Below are 26,441 nucleotides of genomic sequence, written 5' to 3'. Positions count from 1 at the left end.
GTTTGTGCAGTTATGTCAATCGGAGGCTCCTGAGCTGGAGGAGTTCGAAGAATTCCTGTGGGCATTAAAGTTACACTTTGAAGACCCGTTAGCTAAAGAAAGGGCAAAACGGGCACTGAGGGAGCTTAGTCAGGGGCCACAATCTGTAGCGGACTATGCTCTGGAATTTAAGGCTCTGGCTGGGAAGGTTGAGGATTGGTCCCAATCTACCTTAATAGAGCTCTTTAAGGACGGTCTGAACATGGAGGTCTTGAGGTGGTCGCTGGGTAGGGATGACCCAGATACCCTGTATGAATGACAGTTGGCAGGGAAGGCTGCACATGCCCGTGAGACCTTCACTCACAGGAAGGGGATGAGACATGCCAGGCTCAGCAAGGGTTCTCACCTTGCTGCGTCTACTGGAAAGTCTGGTCAACGTGCCTGGGAGGAGGAGAGGGAGCGCCGCTATGTGAAAGGGCAGTGCCTCCGATGTGGAAAGGAAGGTCACCGCGTGGCGGCGTGCCCGAAGGGCAAGACCGATGATCATTCGGGGAAGCCGGTGGGGAAATCACCCTCCCTACCCAGGAAAATGAAGGCAGCCAAGGCAGAAACTGAAGTGGAGGAGGTTCCTTACTTCGGGGGCAAGGGGGAGCTTGATCTACACCAGCCGGCGGGAAACGCCAGCCACCTGCTCTAAAGAGCACCTGTGGGCAGGTGGTGGAGGATGGGCACGAAGATGTTTCGGTGAGTGCCAACTGTCCCACGCTGAACGTGAAAGTGAAGTTAGGCTCCTGCACAAGGACCGATGAAGTTTGGGCACTGATCGATTCGGGGTGTTCGTGTTGCTTGATGCACCCTGATGTGGTGGCTGCTCTGCAGTTACCCAGCTTTCCACTGTAGCATCCCATGATTTTCACCCAGCTGGATGGTTCTACTGTGGGAGGGAAACCGGTCACCCATTTCACGGGAATGGTGGCGTTACAATTGGGCAGCCACCATGAAGGGCTGCAGTTTGTGGTGGCACCTGTGGGGCATCCCCTAGTCATTCTGGGGATTCCTTGGTTGGTCCAACAAACTCCTATATAAATTGGGTGCACAGGACTTTGACTTTTGGGGATGGTTTCTATCAAGCCCCTGGGGAGGAAGACGCTCCGGAGGCTGCAGTGGGGAGGGCGGCGGCAGCAACCCCGCATTTCGCTGTCACACCACTGGAGGGTTTGCCGGAGCAATACCAAGGCTTTGCGGATGTGTTTGGTGAGAAAGAAGCGGACCAACTCCCACCCCATCGAAAAACTGACTGTGCGATAGAGTTGGTCCCTGACGCTCAATTGCCCAAGCCTAAAATTTATGCCATGACTCAGAAGGAACTGGTGGTGTTGAGGGAGTTTGTGGACAAGAACTTGGCCAGAGGTTTTATTGAACCAGAGAATTCACCAGTAGGCGCCCCTGTCTTGTTTCGGGGAAAGAAGGATGGGACATTGAGACTTTGTACAGATTACCGTGGATTGAATGCGGTCTCGATATTAAATAAATATCCTCTGCCATTAATAAAAGACATGTTAGCACATCTGGCTAAGGGGAGAATCTTCTCTAAGCTGGATTTGCGGGAAGCCTATTTCTGCATCAGCATACGGGAGGGGGATGAATGGAAGACTGCTTTCAATTGTCCACTGGGTTCTTTTCAGTATAAAGTTCTCCTTTTTGGGTTGGCGGGGGCGCCAGGGGTGTTCATGCAATTGATCAATGAAGTGTTACATGAACATTTGTTCAAGGGTGTACTGGTCTATTTGGATGATGTTTTGATTTATACTGAAACGGAAGAGGAACATGAGCGCTTGGTGAAACAGGTGCTTAGCAAACTGAGAAAGGTTGAACTCTATGCTAAGCTTTCTAAGTGTGAATTTCATAAGACTCAGCTTGACTACCTGGGGTACAGGATCTCTGACAAGGGCATTGAGATGGATCCTGCGAGGATTCAAGCCATTTTGGGGTGGGAGCGCCCGCATACCCGTAGGCAGCTCCAAAGTTTCCTTGGATTTTCCAACTATTACCGCCAATTCATCCAGGGGTTCGCAGAAATTGCGTTCCCCCTTACTGACTTGTTACGTACCAAGGGGTTGGGGGACACACGCAAGGTAAAGAACCCGGGGGCATTGCTAAATTGGACAACTGACTGCCAGATGGCTTTTGACAAACTCAAAAGCCTGTTTACTGCTGAACCCATTCTTCAACACCCTGATCCCACTAAACCCTTTGTGGTTCAAGTGGATGCTTCTGATTTTTCAATTGGAGCGCTCTTGCTGCAAGCGGATGCTGACAACCGCCTGAAGCTGTGTGCGTATCTGTCCTGGAAATTTTCCGAGATGGAAAGGCAGTGGTATGTTTGGGAAAAGGAAGCTTTTGCTGTCAAGGCAGCTTTGGAGGCCTGGCGCCACCTTTTAAAGGGGGCTAAATGTCCTTTTGAGGTTTGGACTGACCATAAAAATTTGGAAGTGCTCAGCGCACCCCGGAAGCTTAGTCCTAAACAGATCCGCTGGGCGCAATTTTTCAGTCGCTTTGACTTTAAATTGAAATTCATTCTGGGCAAGAAAAACTTCCTGGCTGATGCGCTTTCCCGCCTACCCCAGGATGCGGTCCAGGCACCTGACATTGTGGGTACGGTGTGGACAGAACCCCAATTGGGTTTGCAGGCTGTCACACGCAGTCAAACTCGTGCGCAGCTGCCTCCTCCGTCAGTTTCACCGGCTGGGGGGAGGACTCCAGTTCCCTCTCAATTGCAACAACAGTTTCTGCAAGAGGTGAAATCTGATACTTGGTTGCAGGCGAATAGAGACAATGTTACATTTGACAAAGGGTTAGCTTGGAAGCAAAACTGCCTCTATGTGCCTAACAATTTGCGAAGGGAAATTTTAAATAGATGTCATGATAAGGTGGCTGGTCATTTTGGGTTTGTCAAAACGTTGCACCTGGTACGGCGCCAGTTTTGGTGGCCCACCTTAAGACGTGATGTAAAAAGTTATGTTGCTTCTTGTCCTGTCTGTGCCATGTCAAAACGGAAAGGGGGGAAACCGCATGGGCTGCTGCAGCTGGTGGCCAGCCCCTCCCGTCCTTGGGTGGAGGTTTCTATGGATTTCATTGTGGATTTGCCTCCTAGTCAGAGAAAAACTGTCATTTGGGTGGTAAAGGACTATTTTTCCAAGCAAGCCCATTTCATTCCATGTGCTTCTATTCCGTCTGCTCAGCAGTTGGTCCACCTTTTTCTAATCCACATCTACTGGATCCACGGTAGCCCCTCCCGCTTGGTCACGGACCGCAGGACACAGTTCACTTCCCAATTTTGGAAGTCATTTTTGAAGCTGGTGGGCACCAAGCAGGCGTTGTCCACTGCGTTGCATCCGGAGACTGACAGATCTACGGAGGTTCTCAATTCAACCCTGGAGCAGTTTTTGCGGGCATTTGTCAATTATCAACAGGATAATTGGGTTGATCTGCTTCATCAGAGCACAGGGCACACCCCTTTCCATGTTATTTTTGGACGGGATTTTGTCCCCATCCCTGAGTTGCCCCAACCCCCCACGCAGCCCGGCTCTCCTTCTGATTGGGCTGCTCAGCTAGCTGATTCCTGGCCAGTAATTCAGCAGGCTTTGGCTGATGCCCAGTCTACTTATAAGCTGCACGCCGATAAGCGGCGCACCCTTCAACCTGATTTTAAAGTTGGGGATCAGGTCTACCTTTCCACCAAGTTCATAAAGTCCCCACAGCCCTCCAAAAAGTTGGCTCCTAAGTTTGTGGGTTCTTTTCCCATTGTGTGCATTGTCAACCCTGTCACGTTTAAACTGGATTTGCCTCACAACCTGAAATGTTTGCATCCTGTTTTTCATTGCAGCTTACTCAAGCCTGTCACTCACTCCGATCACTGGCACCCGCAGCCTCGCCCTCCTGCTCCAATCATGATTGACGGACAGCAACATTTTGAGGTGAAGGAGGTCCTTGATTCTTGCAGGCATCGTGGCTCCCTGCAATACCTCATTCATTGGAAGCACTTTCCCCACCCTGAGTGGGTGCCTGCCCGTGATGTTCAATCCCGTTTTAGTTAGACGCTTTCATCTCACTTATCCTCTGAAACCTGTTCCTTGATGTTTCATTTTTTGGGGGGGGGCGGTATGTCATGTTCATCGTTCCAGTGTTTCCGCTGCATCGTAACATTTCGCATGTCATTTGGCTGATGCGTGTTTCGTTTGGGAAGGGAGGAGGATTCTATCTCGTGGGATTGTTATATGTTGGCAGCTGGATTGGAATGCGTTTGGGTTATCTCGTGTGTTCAAGGTTTCTTTGCCAGGACATCAGCAGAAACGGTTACCTGCACCTGGGGGGGGGGAGGTTGCAACGGCCGGGCGAGGGGAGGGATTACATTTGTGCCGAGGGTTTTTAGTTTGTATTTGGCGCGATTTTGCTCATTCTCAGCTTTCTCTGTATTTGTATACTATTCTTTAATAAATCAGATATCATTAAGTTCCTGCTTGTGAGTCTGAGTCTATTAGGGTAGGCAATCCTTACACTCCAGAAGCCTGCACTGCTGCCTAAAACCGACCAGACCTTAATCAGTTTCACACTGAAGGCTTCTGCAGTCAGGCACAAATGCTTGCCTAGGATGGAAAATGAATTTTATATTACTGTTTATTACTGTTGTATTTCCAAATGGTCACTAACCAAGGTAGTCGCTAAACAAGTGGCTTTATCAAAACTGTGATAAGCGACTGTCAATATAGACCATCCTTTCATAAACTGAAACTATTTCAAATGTGTTGGATTACTATCTTCCACTCTTCCAAAAGTTCCAGCTCGCATGGAATCTTCCAGAGAAGGGAAGTCTGTTGTAGACAACATGGATTAATGTCTATGTCATATAGTCAAACTGCCTTTGCTCCTCAAACTTATTGAAAAATGGGAGCCTCATCACTAAGGTAACATCATCTCAAGGGTGTCACAGGAAAAAACGGACAAGCAAACTCTGAGCCATTCTTTTCTTTTGAAAATGAATCTTCAGATAACTACTATTAATAACACTGACTGGCAGTTCTACAGGTCGTTTTTTATCCTCCCCTCCCTAGTGAATTATCAAGTGTGAAAGGGTAATGTACACATAACAGCCAAGTTCTCCCCTGCCACATAGCTCATTTTCTTAGGTCATGGAAACATAACTTTATAGGTAGCCCTTGTTTAGAGACCACAATTGGGACTGGCACCTCTGTCATTAAGTAAAGGGGGGAAGATGAAAAAAATACGGAATGATTTCTGTAGCCAATCTCACCCGTTTCCTCCCCCCTCACAGAGTGGAGGCACACAATGGGAATACACCAGGCTGTTTGCATAGCACACTTGAAGCTGCTGACACTACCGCATTGCTTTGGATGTATATTCCCCACTGTGTGCCTGCTTATTCTCCTGTAATCCCTTCCCCTCCAATCCCTCTGCTCTGCAAGGGCGGGGGGGGGGGAGAAAAACAGGTCAGGCACAGGACAACACATACTGATTGTAATGGTGATCATGTGACTGAGGGTCACTGCAAAGATTGTAAATGTGGGCATTGGACGTAAAGTTTTTTTTCCAGCACAGTCGTAACTTCAAAAGGTCTCTGAATGAGACAGTCTGTAATCGAGGACTACCTATATACATAACCTTGATGGAAGCATAAACTCAGGAATCCAATCACCTTGAAACTCTGATATACTTAGCTAAAATAAGTATAACCAATTCATAAAACTTTCCAACTTTAATCTTGGAATAAAAATATAGGCTATTATATTCCCTTATTCTCATCTTTCTGAAGTGATTGTCAATGTTTTTCATCTCTTTCTTCCAAGATGCCTTAGTAATGTAATTAAAATTGTAAATTTAATTTAACCCTACATTAAAAAAAACTCTAAAAACAAATGTGCAGGGAGGTCTGTAGTAGATACTTCTCCTTGGACTTGCAGTTGCTTTTGATATCATCTACCTTGATATTTTGACTATGGTAAACACAGTGCAATAGCAGCTCTACTCCTACACAAACAGCCCAGATTATGGGAAAATGAAGATGGTATCTCAGGGGATTTTAAATTTCAAGCCAGTGGGGTCGGCTGCCTTCATAAACACATAGGATCACTGGTTCCTGGGAGCACACAATTCTGGATACAGCATTATTCGAATCTGATACCGCTGCAATTCATTTCATTATTACTTTTGATCACAAGTCTGCAAATTATCCTTCTTCTATCTTCCCATATTCCAATCCACATTTTGTTAAGTTGCTTAAGGAGACACCCTTGGGGTTCCTTGCTAGTTTCCTTGTTTGCGAAGAAGATTATCAGGAAAATATGGTTATACTGCTTCCAAAGCAAGGCAATGCCTTTCCACACCAGGTGCTGAGAAACAAAAGCAGGAATCTTCTGCTCTTGTCCTGCTTTTGGGCTTCCTATACTGTAAGGTCACTGTAAGGCAGTGTTTCTCAACCTTGGCAACTCTAAGATGTGTAGACTTCAACTCCCAGAATTCCCCAGCCAACATTGCCCTGCCCTTGTTGGCTGGGGCTATAAGGGAATGGATACAAGAATACATCAGCCTTTTAGCCTCATTCAGAGCAGCTCTGATTACAGTCACACTCAGATCAAGATTTTTTTCAGCTTCATGAAGTTTGCTGCATTATGTCCCTATATTTATCTTATTTTTATCTATCTGTCATCAAAATTAGGATTCATGTATACGCTCATGACAAAACATCCAAGGCAGTATTCTCTAGAGAAAAGCAAAGGCATTTTTTGTTCACATAAATACAGCATGCAAAGATTTGCCTTAAGCAACATTTGAAACAAGTTACTTTTGCTTTTGAGTCCAAGAGAGGTTGTGGTTTTGTTTTTGGCCTGCTGAAAGGGAAAACTAATCTACTACAGGATTGTTAGTGGGGACAGTTTAAGAGGGGAAGAAGCAGAAAGAAAGATAAATGAAGAACCACTTAAGCTATTCACAATGGATTATGGTGCAGTAATACACTGTTCTGTTGCGGGCAGCAGTGCCATTGGAGTTGGTTTTCAACTTGAACTTTATTATGTATTCCAAGCAGTAGCGCAGCATTGCTGCTTACAATTTAACAAAGCAATCTTCTCCTACCGCTTCTTCCTTCTTCCCCCAAAAAAGTGGACTATACCCCATTAAGTGGAGAGGGGGAAATATACTTCTTTGAACCAAGTAGATTATTTGTAGTCCTGAGAATAAGTAGGTAAAGCAAACACAAACATCTTATCTACAGCCAGACATCTTTTTGGCTAACCAAGTCAGCTCTGGGTAAACTGTTTAAGAGCTTATCTTCAGATAGAAGCTGGCCTTCTGACACCAATTTTCTTGTACTATAATTAGGCCCTTAAAAGCAAACAGTGAATATTTGTCTGCTGAGCTTACAATTATTGTTATATTTATGCTCACCCATCACCCTGATCTTCATTATGGAAATATAACTTTTTTTAAAGGATTTTTTTTCCTGGAATATATGCTGAATGTAAGAAGTAAGTACATACATTCAAACTCTTATTGTGAATATCTGCATCTTACTATTTTATAAAATGTATATCCCACATTTTAACAATCCCAAAGTGTGTATACAGCTAAAGATTTGAAAGTACATAATTAAATGATCTAATTTTAAAACAGTTACAATAAGCAATTCCATCAAACCTCTCAAAATACTGAAAAAACAAAGTTAATGGTATGGAGTCAGGACAACAATACCATCTAGACAGAATTATGCAGGAGAACTCATCAAGAAAAGGCTTCTAGGAAAAGATGAACTAGTCCACAGCCTTTTAAGACAACATGTGAGTGAACAGGGAGGGAATTTTTATAATCAGCATGAATATTTTTGGGGTTTTTCAAATGACAATTCTACTTTTTTAAGTAAAAAAGTATTATTTACAAATAATAATTCTTGTTTATTTCCTCACTTGCCTGCCTGACCTACCCCTTGACTTTTGAATCAGAAAGGTTTATTGGAGAAATTAAAATGTATGATTTTGTGTTTGAAACTGACAAGCCAATTGTTCTATAGTTAGGCTTCATATAAATTTCCTAGGCTCAAAATGCATGGTTTTCCCAGATACTCTTATCTTACGCAGCCCCAAAAACTGGGTAAAAATGACTTGTTTTCATATTAAAATTGCATTAGGTAAAGGTTTCCCTTGACGTAAAGTCCAGTCGTGTCCGACTCTAGGGGGCGGTGCTCATCTCCGTTTCAAAGCCTTGGAGCCGGCGTTGTCCATAGGACACTTCCGGGTCATGTGGCCAGCATGACTCACGGAACGCCGTTACCTTCCCGCCGAAGCGGTACCAATTAATCTACTCACATTTGCATGTTTTCGAACTGCTTGGTGTGCAGGAGCTGGGACGAGCAACGGGAGCTCACCCCGCCGCGCGGTTTCGAACCGCCGACCTTCCGATCGGCAGCTCAGCGGTTTAACCTGCAGTGCCACCGCGTCCCAAAATTGCATTACTGATAGCTTTTTTGAAATAATTGGTAACTGCAAACAGTTCAAAGGTGTTCTGAATATCTTGGTATCAAAAGATCCATCTCCATGGTGTCAATGCTGCATGGGCTAGCCCAAAAGTACTCAAAAGACAACTCAAAAGCACACACACACATCCCATTCTGTTACTATGCGAGAATTGTATTGGTGAGTTTCTTAGGCTATCTTAAGATATAATATGAAAAATCTATGCAATTTGCACTCTAATTACTTTTATGTGCTCTGAAGGTAAAAATCATGATTTAATGTTTTTATGTAGATAATACCCCCCGAAATGATTACTCCTACTTCGTAATTTAAAGTTTCTTTTTAAACTTTTTTTAAATCTTCCAAATAGCATAATCTGAAAGTATTGTGATATCCTAAAAATACTTGCAGGTCATTTTATTAAAGGCAAAATAAAACAGCTATATTCAATTGTGTTCACGCATTTTTCACAAAAGCAAAGGCAATTCTGGGTTGGAAAAACCTCTTGTCTTGAGCAGCTCGCAGAGAGAGAAATTCCAAAATCCTGTGGAAGCTGCATCTTTCTTCCTCTTCTTGCATTATGACTCCCATAGTCATAAAACGTGACTTCCAAATAAACCAACCCAAAGACTGTGGCTAGCTGTCAAAACCGGTCCAGACTAGTAAGTTTCAGTGTCATTCAACCATACTGAATGCTGCATGTATCTCAATTCCTGTCTACCATTTTTCAGTGCAAGTATTATTGAGTCTAAAGCAGTAATAAATAGGAATCCTGAGTACATAAAAGGAGACAAGTCTGACATCAGAAATGCCAAAATTTAAAGCCCAATGGAATAATACTTTAGCTTTCTAGAAACGACAGAGCAAAGAAACTTCAAAAAGAGATTAGAACAAAAAAAACCCACAATGGATTTATTCCTTGTCAAGTTGTTTATCAACAGCAATTGTTAAAATACTGTAATGTGATTACTTCCTTCCGATCTCACTACTTACCACCCCACTCTGAACCACACACACGCTCAGGATATTACTTTATAGACACTGAAAAGTTCATAAAGATATATGCCATTATAAAATGATTAGTCTTTAATGTCCTGCAAAAATCCATGTCATCTTACAGCAACAGAGTAAAATCTCAGCCATGGACAAATACTTATTAAATCACAGAACTCAATTGGGACATACTTTCTTGAAATGCAATTGTACTGACATGTGTTGTAAGATTGTCCAGTATAACATTTCACTCCAAGGATTTTCAAAGCTTTCCTTCTGGTTTTACTCCTTTTTCTGATCCCTCTGAAAATCTACAGGTACAAATGTCATAGGCTGCAGTTTGGCCCAGCAATTCAATGCTCTTGCCTTCACAAATATTATTTGATTCAGTGGCACACAGTCTATGTTGACACTAAACTACTGTACAATTAACAGGGTTCACACAACATGGTTGTGTCGATTTATAGCTACTGTGTAATTCCAAATGCAAAGCTGAAAGAGAAGTGGATTTTGCAGGGCAATAACTTAAGTTGTAAGTTTCCAAGCCAAGTATTTGAGTATATTAAGGTTCTAAATGTGATATTGACAGTATGAACGGTTCATTATATACTGTTAAAACAGATACTGGAAGCAAAAAACACTGATTTATCTTGTAGCCAGGTCTTAACCTGTTTACAAAATCCTCAAGGAAAAATGCGCAATTCCAGTCTAGCAAGCCATAAATGTCTCTCGGCCATCAGGCACTCATTCCGTCCCCTCAAAATCCGTCCCTAACTTGGGCAGGGGCTGGGGAAGCGGCACAGCTTGAAACCCTCAGCCAGAACCAACCAGGACGCATAGATTTTTTCCTCTCCGGATTGAACCGAGGCTTGAAACTTGATTAAAAAAGAAAAAAGGAAGGGAAGGGAAGGGAACTGTTTAAGCGCTTATAAATAGCCTTTCCCTTCCTCGCTCAGCCAAGAATGCTTCGCGGGCACTGCAGCATAAAGCTTCCAGTTACGAGTGCAGTAGTATTGGAGCCAAATCGTTCATCGATAGAAGGATCCAGAGACGCGTTTTTCCGTTTCTTTTTCTCTATCCAAAGCTCTGTTTCAGGACCAGGTTGAAAGCGGCAGGAGGGAGGCCCGAGGAAAGAAACCACCGGGCTAAAGAAATTAAGCGTCTGGAGGGAGATTCTCCGAGCGACCACACCTAACTCCGCGGGCGGCACCAAAGGCGTGGGGGGAAAACCGGACGGAGAAACCATTCTCGGATCTGTCTTACCTCTGCAAAGGGTCTCCAGCAGCAGAAACGCTAAGGAGAAGGCAAGGGTGAGTCTCCCCATGGCGTTGAGTGCCTTTTAACAGCTGCTTCGGTCCAAGTCTTGAGGTAAACTTTGCGACGCCCACGGCGCCTCTCGAGTGAGCGCCAGGAAAGCGAGCTCTTCTCTTTTTCCTCTCCGCGTTTTTTCCCTCTGCCCTCGCAGAAGACGCGCCAATTTTAACTTCAGAACCGCAGCACAACCGCCCAAAGTTAGGGACCTGCGGCGAAAACACGATTGAACTGCGCTACCCCTAAACTGTGGGGGCTGCCTTCCAGGACCCGACCAACCAATCCCGGGAAGAAGCGAAGTATCAGCCGCCAATGACAAGGGCGAAGGGAATGTCTGTTAAATCCCCTCGCGCCCGCCCCGCAATGTCGAGCGAGGGATGACACAAACGTTGAGTCATCTCCCCGTAATAGGAAACCCGCGGGCGAGAGCGAGATCGGGTGTGGCGCGCTTGGGATTTTTACGGCTTGAGGGAGAGGGTGCTTGTAGAGTTTACTGCGCAGAGTTGATTGTGAGTGCTTCTGAGGCACTAGAGTTGGCTGCAGGGGCAAGAATTTGGAGCTCTTCTGCGATTGCAAGAAAAAAAAAAGGTCTTCAAAAATAAGATTTTACGGTTCGTCTTTCGATAGTCGTGCCCGCGCTTCGGTGGCAGCAGTTCAATGAGCCCAAGGGGCTATTGAAACTACAGGTCACGTCCTGCTATACTGTACCCGCTGTAACAGCCTTTCTCAGCTCATCATTGGATGTTGCAGAATCGAGTTAGGAACTTCTGCAACGAAACATTTTAATTTATGGCCCATTCGTCTTCTGTAATATATTACTGTCTTTGTGTAGTTCTGTAGTGTTGTATAACCGGTGTTGGCAGATTGCTAGGAAAGCCTTTGGCCCAGGAGAGATCATAAAAGTCACACACCAGGCATTTCTATAAAAAATAATTTTATTTACAGAAAGCAAAACTTGTTTATGTTTATGTTTAGCTTCTACATTCTTACAGGCTCTCAGTGAGAGCTGCTTAACTCTTTACATGCCTATACAGAAGGGAAACAAACAAGTCCAGGCAAGTTCTTCCCCCCAGGTGCAAAAATTAACATCCGAAAAGGGGACAATTAAATTCAACCTCTTCACCTGGCCAAAGTGATTAGTTACCATAGTAACCTTAATCTGTAGTAGAAAACATCACTCCCCTTTTTATACTACAGAATAAGATGCAAACCAATTTTGACAACTCTGTCTTTCCATACACATTATTTTAACATTATCTCCCCTTTGGTTTAACAGAAAGCTACCATCCTTCTTCCTGTGTATTTCTAAACCTAGGTTATTTGTTACAGTTCCAAGTCTTTTTAATGTGAAATGGCTTTTCATGCAGGCTTCAAAATCAAGCCGTTGTTTTTTGTTGGTGTGAACAGCAGCAAATCCATCAACATAAATGCACAGATACATACAGCCTTCTTTGTCTTTCTTCATATATACACATGGATCTGCTTTTCCTTTTTCAAAACCAAAATTCTGCAGTTTTTCATCTAATGTTTGGTTCCAGGATCTAGCAGCTTGTTTTAACCCATAGATTGACTTCTGCAGTTCACAGACTAGATTCTCCCCTTTTTCATAGCCAGGGGGTTGCTGCATATATAATTTGTGGTCTAAATCACCATAGAGAAATGCAGTTTGAATGTCATAGTGGTGAACAGACATTCCTTTCAGTGCAGCAATTTTTAACAGTAATCTAATTGATTCACCTTTAGTAACTGGTGCAAAAGTCTTGTCAAAGTCTAAATCTTTCCTTTGAGTGAACCCTTTTGCAACTAACCTTGCTTTATATTTTGGATTTTGCCATCAGCATCCCTTTTCAGTTTGAAAAACCCACCTGCAACCTAGACAGCATTCATTGGGAGGTAGATTTACCAGTTTCCATGTTTTATTTTCTTTCAAGGATGCTAACTCCTGTTGCATGGCAGAATGCCAATTTTGTGCAATCTCAGGTGGTAGAGCATTCACTTGTTCTAAAGACTCAGGTTCTGTGAATATGTGAAAAGCCTTTACTGTTTCAGCCTGAAAACGTGATGGAATGCCTTTATTACTCAGAGGAGTAATAAAGATCTATACAGGGCTTAAATTTTGACTCCTATCACTCTCCTGAGAAGCATCTGTCTCATCAGACAGATCTTCAGTTTGCTTTTCTGGTTTAATGTCCTCATCAGGCAAAAGATCACCATCAGCAAGTCCTTGCTGTTCTCTTGTGGTCAGATCAACTGGAGAGCTAGAGTTTAATCTCCCCCAGTTTTGTTCAGCAAAAGAAGCGCTTTTGCTAATTATTAATTTCTCTCCCATTATGAACCTGTAGCTCCTTTGGCTTTGTTCTTAGCCAACAAAGATGGCTTTCTTTGTTGTGGGGCCTCCTTTCCTTCTCGGTTATTTTGGTATATGAACCCATGCAGCGCTACCAAACACTCTAAGATGGTTTACCTTTGGTTTCACACCATAAAACAAATGGAGTGGAGTGTCCTGAATCACAGTTATACAATCTGTTTTGTACATAACAGGCAGTAGATATTGCCTCTCCCCAATACTTAAAAGATAAATGTGAATCTTTAAGCATGCATTCCATCGCATTCTGCAAGGTTCTGCCCTTTCTTTCAGCAACACCATTTTGCGGAGGGGTGTAAGGGTTAGAAAGAATTTGTTCTATCCCCTTTTCTGCTAGGAACCTTTTGAATTTGTGAGAAAGGTACTGTCCTCCTCTATCACATTGGAGTGCAGATACAGGCCTAGGGAATTTTCCATTTGCCCATGTCACAAAACCTTTAAATTTCTCAAATGCCTCATCTTTGTGTTTTAAGATGTAGATAAATGTGTATCTTGAGAAATCATCAATGATGGTCATTGCATACCTTGCTTGTCCAAGACTTGAAGCAAAAGGACCAATAATGTCAGAGTGTACAATTTCCAAAGGTCTAGTTGTAACTCTGTCACTGTGCTTACTCACAGGAGCTTTTAGTGTTTTGCATTCTTTGCAAACTACACAATCTAAATATTTGTCACAGGGTTTTATCTTTAGGTCAGCACACAGCTGTGGCATTTGTGCTATATACTTGAAATTAGCATGACCAAATCTCCTGTGCATCAGGTGTACACATTGGTCATGATATGGAGTGTTGCCAACTGCAGCCTTGCAGCTTGGCTTCCTTGCATTTTGCACAATGTACAAGGAGTCTTTTAATATACCAGTAGCACACAATTTTCCATTTTTACGTATCTCACAACCATTTTTCTTAAATGTTATGACACACGCTGTTGCAGCCAATTGTGCCACAGATAAAAGGTTTGATTGTAAATTTGGCACATACAACACACCTTTTACAGTTTCTCCCAAGCAGGATAAATACAAGTCACTTTGTCCCATAATTTTGGTCACAGACCCATCAGCCAAAGATACTTTGTCTTTCTGTTTTAGACAGTGACACAAAAGAGCTTTTACAATTACATAAATGACAATTGGCCCCAGAATCTAACACCCATACATCAGAATTACCCTTCTCAGCAACCTGTGCAATTTGGGTTGTCTGAAGAGCCTTCTTCTGTGTTGCCCTTGTGTTCTTCTTCTTTTTCTACTCTTGGGTCTCAAGGCACAGTCTTTCTGCAAATGTCCAGCTGAACCACAAGTGAAGCATCGCTGGCTGGCTAGCGCTGTGGCCTCAGCTTCCTTTCCCTTCTTTTCCCTTGTTTTCTGGTACTGCATCTTTCCAGAAGAGATGGGGGGGGATCTTTCCTCTCTCTTCTCCCATTCAGCGAGTAAGCGCTGTGTAACATAGGATGGGGTGAGGTCTGCTTCAGGCATAGCCTCCAGAGTACAAATCAGTGTGTCCCACGTTTCATTCAGTGAGGACAGGTAGATATAGGATTTTGTGAGAGGTATAAATTCCATTCCTCTCTCCTGCAACTCAACAAACAGCTGCTGAATATGATGCAGGTGCTCAGGAAGGCTTTCTCCTTCTGCAAGGTAGGCTTTGTACAGCTTTTTTGTCAGGGTAACTTTACTCCCTGTTGTTGCCTTTACATACAAGTCTCTCAAAGTATCCCAAAGTTGCTTTGCAGACTGCATACCTTGCAAGTGGACTAGCTGATTGTCCTCAACTCCCAGGATAATGGTGGCTCTAGCCCGCTCATCCTGTCTTAGCCATTCAGCACTAGGATTTTGGGCGGGTTGCTCACCAATTGGCAGCCAAAGATTCTCTCTGCGAAGATACATCTCCATCTTCAGGGCCCAATTCAAATAGTTGGTCTCTGATAGGCGCTCCAGAGGCATCGCTGAGGGCTGGGAGGTAGCCATGGCTTCTTCCTTCTTTTGCAAGTCACCTCAGCTGGCTTCTTTGTCCTTTGACCAGCAGTTGCTAGAAAATCTCCAGGTGGCTCCAAATAAAATATTCACAGGTCTTTGCTACCTGCCTTTAAATTGTGCATGAGGTGTGGAGCTAATCTCTCTATTCTCTCTGGGTTTTACTGGGCTGTTTACTGGGCCCATAACCTGTTGGCAGATTGCTAGGAAAGCCTTTGGCCCAGAAAAGTCACACACCAGGCATTTCTATAAAAATAATTTTATTTACAGAAAGCAAAACATATTTAAAAGCTTCTGCATTCTTACAGGCTCTCAGTGAGAGCTGCTTAACTCTCTACATGCCTATACAGAAGGGAAACTGAAACTAAAACAAGTCCAGGCAAGTTCTTCCCCCCCAGGTGGAAAAATTAACATCCGAAAAGGGGACAATTAAATTCAACCTCTTCACCCGGCCAAAATGATTAGTTACCATAGTAACCTTAATCTGTAGTAGAAAACATTAACAACCGGCTTTTCCAAAAGGGTCCTCAAAGTGAAAAAACCTGTAGATTATGGATCAGCAATGGTGGAGCAAAATTCAGTATTCTTGCAATGTAGCTGTGAGAGATAGTGGGGCTTGACTGTAGATTAAGCACTGAGTTTGCACAACATACTTATCCTCAGTTAATTGTACTATGTTTTATTCAATCCAACTCTCTTTGGGGTCTAATAACACACTAAGCCGTATACTAAGCACATGTGCTGCATTCATATAATGTGCCATGCTAAAAAAATGGTTTGCCTTTCAATTATGTCATGCAAACAGATAAATTGCAGTAACCTATATACCAATAAATATTGTTAGATTCCACATGAACTTTAGATGTTTATAGTAATTAATATCCAGTGGTAAAACAAGAACATGATATTTTCTGTTTCATATGGATGGACCTGTATCGTATGAGATGAAACACTTTGCCCCTTCAGGGCAATATATTTTCCAGCCTTTTCCACCTAGTTCCCTGCAGACGCATTAGACTTCAATTCCCAGCTACTTATCAGCACAGTAAGTATGACTGTTGTGTGCCTACATGAACACATGGCTATGTGAACAGCCAGTGAGATACCATGGCAGAAGCAGGCTCATTACAAATGCAATAGCAAACCATATCTGTCTCTTTGCCAACAAAAATCACTAGAACAAGTCTTGAACTGGAGATAGAAAGGATGCATATATTTCTTGTATGTGCTTCCTTACTTATACATTGGACCAAGCTAAGACTTTTTGTGCTTGAAGCAAAGGTCCCCTATTCTGTGCAGAAACCGCTTAGGCTGCCATGTGAATGGTCCTCATGAAGGCTAGCAGTCTTTATTATACTTGCAAGCAGTATATGCCAGTAGAGCATTTAATGCATGAATGGTTGGGGAGCTCAGGAGGTAAAGTTGCCATTTCTATCCATAAAAATAAGGCATCTGAATCAAGAACCACATTCTCTCAAGTGGTAAGCCAGTCCTGCATATGCAAAGCATGTGTTATTTCTAATTGCTGTGTTATTAAAAAAAAATGCTTTACGGTGTTAAAAGCTCCACCAGGCTTTGCATTTCAAAAACATTTATTCAGTAATCATTGTAACAAATTTCACAAACGTAGCCTAATAGGTATGTGTTCTTCCAAGGTTATTTGTTACCATTTAGGTTGACTGAAACGTAGCAATCCTGCTGAGTTCTCCTGTCAGAAAAGTGTTTTTTTTCGGAATTTGGGCCTGATTTAAGCAAATAAGAGTATATTTATTTATTTATTTATTTTTCAGATTTCTATCACCGCCCTCTCTCCCAAAAAGGGGACTATATTGTATATATTGCATTACAGTAGGTTGAAAATATTGCTTCGTTTGGCATAAAAGCAGGCCTATGTGCTCTCATATATCATGTACTCAGCTATCCAATTTCTTTTTTTGCGAAATAATGCTGCCTGAAAAAAAGGAACCACTTCTTATGTCAATAAACATGGGTGAACTATGTATCAGGCTTATGTAGTTAGCTGGGAGAAGAAAAGATCTCCCAGAGAGTCCTTATGGCATCCCAAACCCTATAGATAGTGTTTCTCAACCTTGGCAACTTTAAGCTGTGGGGACTTCAACTCCCAGAGTTGCTGGCTGGGGATTTCTGGGAGTTGAAGTCCCCACAGCTTAAAGTTGCCAAGGTTGAGAAACACTGCTATGGATCATCAGTGGCCAGGTTGCTCTATATCCATCATACTGAATGATGGGGCAAGGAATTCTGCTTTAAGTTGCCAAAGTTTTGCTACAAAAACTGAATTAAAAAGAGGTTTGAACCATGGAATGTTGGTGCCCCAGTTCCAGCAAGGCTAACTGAGGCATCCAGAGTGGACATTCCACCCTACCAGTAGTGCTCCATTGTTTTAGCAAAGGGGTACACCCAATAAGATTAGGACTGCTCTGCTCTAGTGGAAGAAAAAAAAAAGAAGTATTCATCAGAGATGACAAATGCTATATCCATCCAGTTTTTAAACTGGATACAAGACCTCAGAACAGTAGGATTTAAAGCAAGCTCAGCACTGTTCCTGAGCTATGATGAATCACTTACTCTGCCTCAATAGTACACTGAGCTATGATGCATCACTCTGTCTGAATACTACATCGTTGTAATGTAATTTTGCACACCCTTCAACATTTTATTTTATATGAAAAAAATTGCCACATTTTTGGCAGCTGCTACACACAAACACACACACACACACACATGTACATATACTTCTGTGGTCTAAGTGACTTGTAAATAAAAATGCAAATTATTACAACCAAGCTAAAAACACTAAAAAGTTCTTTAAAACTCTAAAAAATATTCATTAAAAGGAAGGTTTTAATCCACCTTCTAATTTAGAAGAAACAGGAAACAGCTCAGTTTTAGAGACAATGTTCCATAGTCTTGGCACAACCATGAAAATGATGGGGTTGGTTATTGATGTTATATTAAAAAGTGTCCATATTAAAAAGTGTCCCACTGAAGATCTAAAGGTACAGGGTGATCTGTATGACATTAGATGCTCCTGCAAATAATTTGGGACCAAACCATATAAGGCTATACGTATATACTGTAATGGGCACAAATTCAGCCTGGAAAGCACTTTCAGGGGATGCCTTCTACAGAGTTCATGGCAATAATCCAAAATTGAGGATACCAGTGCATGCATCACTGCTACAAGGAGTCTTTCCTCCAGATGATTATCAGCCAAAACTAATGAAAGGGTTTTACCTTCACACTCCATCACCTGCAATTCTTCCATGTACTATTGAGCATCATTGACCCCGGCATGGGACAGGATGCACATAGCCACCTCATCATTAATAGAGTGGCGTGGGAGTGGGGGTCAGGTTTGAGAAGACATCCCCCAGAACTGTCTGAAATTGAACTGGATCCTTCAATCTATAGAGATACATTAGAATGGGACTGTTTATGACACCAGTTCAGTACAGTATTTCCCAAGTAGTGATCTCTCCGTGTCAGGAGTACCATTTCTGAAATTCCCACACAAAGATCACTTTCCTCAGGGATGCGAATTGGTTCAAGTTCCTCATTTCATCCCTAACAGAGTTCTGGTCTACTGCTCCTTTTAGAATCTGAATCACTTGTTTTTATTTTCTCTTTTGGGAGCAGGGGGGAGATGGAATTTTTTCCCCTGCAATTGCTTCTGTGGGAAGGGCAGGCAGAAGAACCAGATAGCTATCTTACCAAAGTCCAGGAGCCAAAGGATGGCTTGTGAAGTGATACAATATTAGCTCTAAACGGGAAGAGTCTGGATTTTTTTTGAAACCAACAACAACAACCACTACAATTCTTTTTATCCATTATCTTTTGCAGCTTAGGACTACAAATGAACAGAGAGTAGCAATGCCCCTATAACTTTAAGATTGGAAAAGAGTGAAAGCCATTCAAAATAACAGGGATTTCAGGAGCAAATATGGACCTCTGGAAGATACTTCAGCCTTCCAAGACCACTTGTTGAGTAAATAAGTTTTTGTGGTTAGACAAAATCAGGTTCTGGCATTCATTTTTTCCCTAATTTAAGAAATGTGTGTTTATTGGCAAATCCTGTATGTTCACTCTTAAGTGGGACAAAAAAATGCTGCAAAACAAAAAGGGCCTTTTCTGATTACTCAGACTGTTGCCAGTATTGTATTTTTTCTTAGCAACTACTCTTTGGGGTGGGGTGAACATACTGTAGGCTTGAAATGCAGCTTAGCTGGAAATAGAGAAACAGCAGGAAATGAGACTAGGAAAAATCCTATAAAGCAATATGCTACTGATAACTCTTTTGAGTTTGTTTTTTTAATGTTCATTTCCTGAGGTTTTTGAGGGGGGAGGTGTTTTTTTGAAAAAGGACGATGGTTGAAGGGGAACAACAAACCTCTGACCAGAAATTGGAACTTTTGTTAAATCTTTAGACAAGCTGAGTGAACTGTTATCTTGTACAGAAAATCTGCCAGCTGAGGAACTATAGGAATTAGCAAAAGGGTCTGGCAAGACTATCCTACCTTTATTGTAAAGATACACTGGTGCAGTACTGGTGCAGTACTAAACTTTAGCAGAATGATTAACAGGGTAGAAACAGACCAGAGACAAGGTCACTTAAGCAGTACAGGTAGTCTTCAACTTACGATCATTCATTTAGCAACCGTTTGATAAAGATGTCAATATATATGTAAGGGAGCCAATCTGATGTAGAGGTTAAGGCATCAGGCAAGAAACTGGGAGATGGTGATTTCTAGTCCTGCATTAGGAATGAAGTCAGCAGGGTGATCTTGGGCCAGTCACACTCTCTCAGCCCTAGGAAGGAGGCAATGGCAAACCACTTTGCCAAGAAAACTGCAGAGACTTGCCCAGGCAGCCTCTGAGAATTGGACATGGTTGAACGGATTAAAAAAAAAAAGTACCATGTAGCAGAAGGCCTAACTCCTTGTCTCTAAATAATTTAACTGCTGCAGGGACATTATAACAAGGAAATCTATAGTTCTGGAAGCCCTTTGTGTATGTGTTACACTTTCTTGAGTTTCTTGTCTCCAAGCAGTGAAAGTGCTTGGACTGAAAGATTCAAGGTAGATTTATGATCCCCTATGAATGAAACTAATGATTTATTTGGGGGCTGGGCAAGAAATACATATGCCATTTACTTTTAGTAATTAAAAATTTATATCAAATAAAACAATTATAGAACTCTAGAGCTTTATAAATATAAAATTATTTCATTGAAATTTTTAAAAAAGCATTTTTAATGAGAAGGACAGACTTGCTTGCTTTCACATAATTCCTGAAATCTGGCTTTCATTTTGAAGACAACCATTCTCATTTGCTAAAGTCAGGAAGGGAAAAAGAAAACAGCATTGACTTGCCTTAAATTGACTTCTCCAAAGTTGCTCTTAAAATGCTGCTCTTTGCAAAACGCTGGCAAACTGTAGGTTGCTCTTGGCATTCTCCTAGCTAAACTGCAGAGATAAAGTTACAGCCCACCTTTTCCCTTTCTTCCAGTCACTTGCTTGATCCTTGTAAATCTCCCCCCTTTCATTTTTGCAATTCTCTTTTTGCATTCTCCCACCTTTCCCCTCCATCATAATTCCTTTTGCAAAGTGAGTGTCAGTTCAGACAGTCAAAGCTTTGTTTACAAGCCTTGTGGCCTTTGAAAGACAAATATAGCACATTAAACAAAAATAACATTCAGGCTTCATTCAGGGCTCTAAAAACATTGTGTTGCTTTAAATTCAGCATACTTTTGCATCAGACTGGCTAGCCTGCTTGGAAAAGACTTGCAAGGAAGATACGCTCTGAGAGCCCTCTTCCATGGTCATGCAAAATCTCTGAGGTTCACAAACCACACTCTGAGAGACACTGCCTTAATAAGCAATAAACAATTTCTTTGAAGCTGAAGGATACATACTGTATGGTCTTTGAGTGATATCCTGGGAGTGTGCTCCAAAATGTTGGTAGGACCAAGGTAAAACTAAATTTTATTTTGTTGTATTTACATTCAAGGAAGTTGTAACAACCAGCAAGGTGTTGGTCTAAGAATGAGGAGTCCTGGGTTCATTCAGCCATAGAAGTTCACCGGATTACTTTTGGCCTATAACCGTTTTTCCCAGTCCATATTGTTATGTAGGGAAAAAAATGGAGGAGGAAGTGTTATGTATACCACTTTTAGCTCCTGGAGGATAGATTACATTGAAATCTAAGAAATAATAATGCATAAATATTGCAGCATAAAATTACAATAAATATAGCAGCCTGAAGTAAATAGGCTGCATCTGTCATTAAGGGGTGCATATAAAAAGTTAAAAAGGATGTGTTCACTCTATGGCCTTCCTAAAACAATAGGAAAAAATAAAATATGGCTTCCTTCCTGCCACATCGTATACAGATAAAATGTTCTGCTAATATGACACTAATGTGCCACTTCCAATTTTGTGAGCGGAATCTTCAGTAAACAACTCATAACAAAGATACAGTAGACTTTAAAGGTTGAAAAAACAACAGCATTATTTTCATTCTTTTGTTCTGATTTCCCCCCCTCAGACCATGAATGTAACAAAACGTGAAAGGACTGCTGAATATAAATTATCGAGTTGTTTGGCTTGAAGGAAAAATTCAGCGCAATGCCTGATGACCTTTTCCATGCACATTATAGCAGGCAGTAATGAAAAGCAGGAAAGATGATTATTATTAAAATAACCCTGAGGCTTTCCTTTCTTTTGCACATAATTGTTACACAATAGCAGAAAAAAGTTTAATAAAAAATAGATTGTATATACATTCTTGAACCAACAAGCCACTATTAAGGCTGACTAGCAAGCTTAGTCACATTTGTACAAAATCCTGAACTGATCTACAATATTTTTGTAGTCCATTTACTTGATTGAGGAAACTACCCTCCATGATGATGAAAGTCACGTTAATTTTACCTTGTGACTCATATGTAAAGCTGCCTCAAGGATTTATATAATGGAAAGGTGGGGATTATTGTTATTATTATTGTTATCAATATTATCATTATCTGTAATTTTGGAAAATTATACTGGTAAAACATTCAACGTTTTTAACATAGCAATGTTTTTGCATTAAAAATTGAAATTTGCTTTCCTCCAAATGACATCATGACACTGAATAAAAAGATGTTCAGTCCAACTACCCATTCCCATTTCAGTGTATTAAAAGCAGTTAGCAAGCATGCTCAGTGAATACAGACTAATTTCAAAATGAGTTATTCATTTAATTTATCAATGACTGCAAACATAATACCAAGTAGGCATTGTTTTTAAAATAGGAAGCATATGCAAAAAAAAGGAAGCCCATCTATTCCAAGAACAGATAGAATCAGGTACATAGGTAGGCATTACATGTCCCCTAAAGGGACCTTATAAATGGAAGCCAACCTTCCTAATATGCAGGGGCACTGCAGAATGGCGTATCAAAAAAGTCAAAACAGCAGGTGCAACCATGCAATCAAAGTCCTGTGTAAAAGAGGCAGAACTTCAATTGCTTAGTTGCAGCACCATCCTGACATTTTTTGGCTCTCCCTTAAATGTCCCTGCTAAAATTAAGGTAGGGAGGCCAAATTTTATTAGCTATAATGTTCCTAAATGTACTATTTTGTTTCTATAGAAATGATTGAAACATATAGTAACAATCTATATAAAAATGTCCTTTGCCCCCAAGGTCCCAGTTTTTGAGACAGATGCAGGTTTTTGCCTCTTCCTACAGTCCTAAGGAGTTAGTCATACATAGTTCAACCTGTTCTCTTTTTTAAAAAATCACAGTAAAATATGACAAAATGTTAAAAGGCAATCACAGATATTGGAATTGGCTTTTATATGTATTGTTACAGTCTTCTCATTTCTATAAGTTCTGAGACATTCCAGAGGCAGCATTATCAAGTTTTAGCATCTTCTGCATAAAAGAGCATTGGATAACTATAGGTCCCATATAATACTTCTATTTTCAGATGTGCAACTATAGTCCATAAAAACAGGTATTCCTATTGTGACTTGCATTGCCATTCTTCCTGAAGACTTCATACCAGTTTTCCATTTACTCTTTACTGTCACCTTCTGTCTCTCTTTTCTTTTTCTCTACCCTCCTATTTCCTCAGCATTGCCAGTATTCCAAGTACTTTCTCTATTTTCCTGACTTATTCCAGGAAAATAAGTTCTCATTCTACCTGATGAGGTATTTCTTTAAGTTCCAGTAGGTATCTCACTCAAGAAATTTAAAAGTGATTCACAGCTATGAATAGGCTATTTCCTGCCATTACTTCCCACCACTGATGAATGTCTGTTGATTATCCTCGCCTAACTTACTAGGTAATTATAACCCCACTCAAAATTATCCCTAATTAGCTACTTATCTGCCTTACAAAAGTTTAGGAAACCATATGGATTCATAAACCTCTCTACTCAGAAAAAGGCACTGATTTCAAAGGGAATTACTCATGGGTAAGAACAGAGCTGAGGAACTCTGATATTTTAACCCAGACTTTGCTGAATTGAGCTCCTAGAATCCCACTGGCCAGTCTACCTAAGACTGCTGGGCGTTGTTGTTCAGCAACTGCAGGAGAGGGCATTGTTTTTTTATCCTTAGATAGATTAGAGCAGTGTTTCTCAACCTTGGCAACTTTAAGATGTGGGGACTTCAACTCCCATGTGCTGGCTGGGAAATTCTGGGAGCTGAAGTCCACATAGCTTAAAAGTTGTCAAGGTTGAAAAACACTGGATTAGAGCATCACTAATAGTAGCCTCACAAATACAGAACAACTTGTGCAATTCAGGGAAGTTTTTACTAATTTGCCTGTTCTAGTTCAGCTTCTTCCCAGCTCAAATGAAGCTCTGCCACATGACAGCCCTGCCAAGTGATAAGAAGCATCTTTAAAAACTGGTGCCATTGCTTAGAAAATACCTTGGTGGGAAGGCAAGAGAAGTGAATATTGAATTCAGTACATGGGCTGTCCCTGAGATTGATACAAAATAAGTTGGGTACCTTCCACAGCCAAGAACCAAGTCACAAAAATGATCCTTGCATCTTTAAGGATGATGATGATGATGATGATGATGATGATAGCTATTATTACAGTGATAGTCTCAGAGTTAACTTTACTATTAAGTATCCTTTCTTCATTTTGAACTAAGATCATACTTCTTAGGAAACCAATACCTGCATACCTATGGAAGGAACATCCCTTCTTAGCGCCCCTTCAGGCCACCCAGTTTGATTTATTAAATGCATTAAGGTAAGGCTAGACTACCCTGGTTTGGATTACAAGTCCTACAGTTCCTTGCCAATTGTTATATTGGATAGGTGAAAATTGAAGTCCAAAAAGTGAAGTGCACCAAATAGCCGCCCCACCATTAAGATGGAAAAGAGGGCTAATGCTATGAAATGTTGCAAGTTTAGATATTGGCAGATTGAAATAAAAGACATGTGAGAATCTATTCCCAAAAGAATACCAATGTTAATCTATTGTACTAAAATCCTTGCCCACGTAATACCAGTTCTATTCCCCAATTCTTCCCAACCAATTTAAAATGTGCTGTGATATTGCCTTGACTCCTGCTGGCCTCAGAACTCCTTTCCTTTCTCCTTTCTTTTTCCCCATTATGAAGTTACAGTAGAGGGTGACTAATGATGGCTTACTTGCTGTTTGAAGCTGGAAGGCATGGTGAGGCAAGAGGTGTGCCAGTAGAAAACCAGACTGTTTAGTTGGCTCGGGAGGGAGACGGGAAAATAAGCTCAAGCTTACTAGTGTCATTTGAATGTACAGGTCAGAGTTGTTCCTGGAACCTGTGCAAAGATGCTACAAGAAGGGACCTATTGGCATTTGGGATATTAATACACATTTATAGCATAGGCTTTCTGTGGACTACAGAATAAATAGGAATGGTTCCATTAAGGAACCTGGAAGAAAAGTTCATTAAGAAAAGGGGCATTAACAAGAGTATATAATACCATGTTATTCTGGTATGTATAAATAAGGGCCCGTTAGGAAGTGGCAAGTTGTAAAACAGTAGTACAGTAACAGCGGACCTCTTGATAAAACTAGAGTACATGTACAGAATACATCTTTCATAATACTATTAAAATCAAGAACAACCATAACACATGCTCGCTTTCTAGGACATATTCCGATCACTGACATTTTCATTTGTGGACTTTGAAAAATGTAATACTGTGTGGCAGAAATACACATATATTTTTGCAAAATTTGACCAAACTACTTGTACTATTGATTCTAATCATATAAGTTGGAAGTAAATGTTATTCATATCATGTTCATATTGATTCATAATGAAGTGTTTGCAGAGTATGTTGACCATAAAATTAAAATATATGAGGGAGAGAGGGGGGGAGATGGATTTCTAGCAGAAATAGTTGATATCTGCTTGTATAAAAGACAAACAGTATTTTAAAAGAAGTACACCCATTTGACTTTAATTTGTTTGACACAGGCTGTTAGTAACCAATATTCTTACATCATTTCTTCAATTCATTTCAACCATAATAAAGATGCTGTACTGATCTGGAGTTTACTAGAATACAGAATAGGAAAAATTTTAAAGCAACAGGCAAAGGGGATTTTTACATACTCATACTGTTCAAGAGTTCTACTTCATCAGGTGGAAGCATCTGGCACAGCTTGTCCAAACTTGTAAGATCAGCATCTACAGTTAGAACTAATAGTTGGGTGGGAGCCAACCAGAGAACCTCATTGGAGGCTAGACTGGGAAGTTAACAAATAAATTTGACTACATGGATGTCTCTGTGAAATAACCAGGACTTAAGCTCAACTTGACAGAAACTTACTTCCTTTTTAAACTATATCATACATACACTAAAATACTGCTGAAGAAGTCCTCACAAAAGACAGCATCCTCTGTGGCACTCAAGAGTTGCTTTTTGCCCAGATAAAGTCATATTCACACCCTGCTTCTCTGCCCATCCATCCAGGGGAAATCACTCCTGTAGAATTAAAATACTGCAACTTTGGAACACATTTTGTTTTGTAATTTCCAAGAAGAGGTTTATAAAAGCAGGCAGTAGAAAAATTGGGAGAAACGAGGAGACAAAGATAGAGGGGGATGAAGGCATACTGATGAAAAATGGCACCAGAATAATGGATTGGAGAATATGTTATGTGAATCTGGAATAAAAGAGATGTGACAGTACTGAAATACCCCCTTTAATGTATAAATTGTGATACATTCTGCTAGAATATATGTTAGATAATTTTTAAACAATTTTTAAATAGTATGATGTAAGAATT

At 41.2% G+C, this 26,441-nt stretch overlaps 1 protein-coding gene across 3 annotated transcripts in view; it reads right to left on the bottom strand.

Moving 5' to 3' along the window:
• The window catches only part of LOC134498777 (CD99 antigen-like), a 40,074-nt gene extending 28,919 nt beyond the window's left edge, over positions 1 to 11,155 (bottom strand). For 2 of the 3 annotated variants that reach the window (XM_063305047.1, XM_063305048.1), the window contains exon 1: positions 10,758 to 11,155. In XM_063305047.1, coding sequence (XP_063161117.1) covers positions 10,758 to 10,818 — 61 coding nt within the window. In that variant the 5' untranslated portion in view covers positions 10,819 to 11,155. The remainder of the gene's footprint in view (positions 1 to 10,757) is intronic. The other variant, XM_063305049.1, reaches the window with a different exon arrangement.
• Between the last annotated feature and the right edge of the window lie 15,286 nt (positions 11,156 to 26,441).

This window comes from Candoia aspera, chromosome 5 (genome assembly GCF_035149785.1).
Source record: "Candoia aspera isolate rCanAsp1 chromosome 5, rCanAsp1.hap2, whole genome shotgun sequence".
NCBI classification, from domain to species: Eukaryota; Metazoa; Chordata; class Lepidosauria; order Squamata; family Boidae; genus Candoia; species Candoia aspera.
Note: the sequence above shows the minus strand (reverse complement) of the source record. Positions and strands in the feature narration are given on the sequence as shown.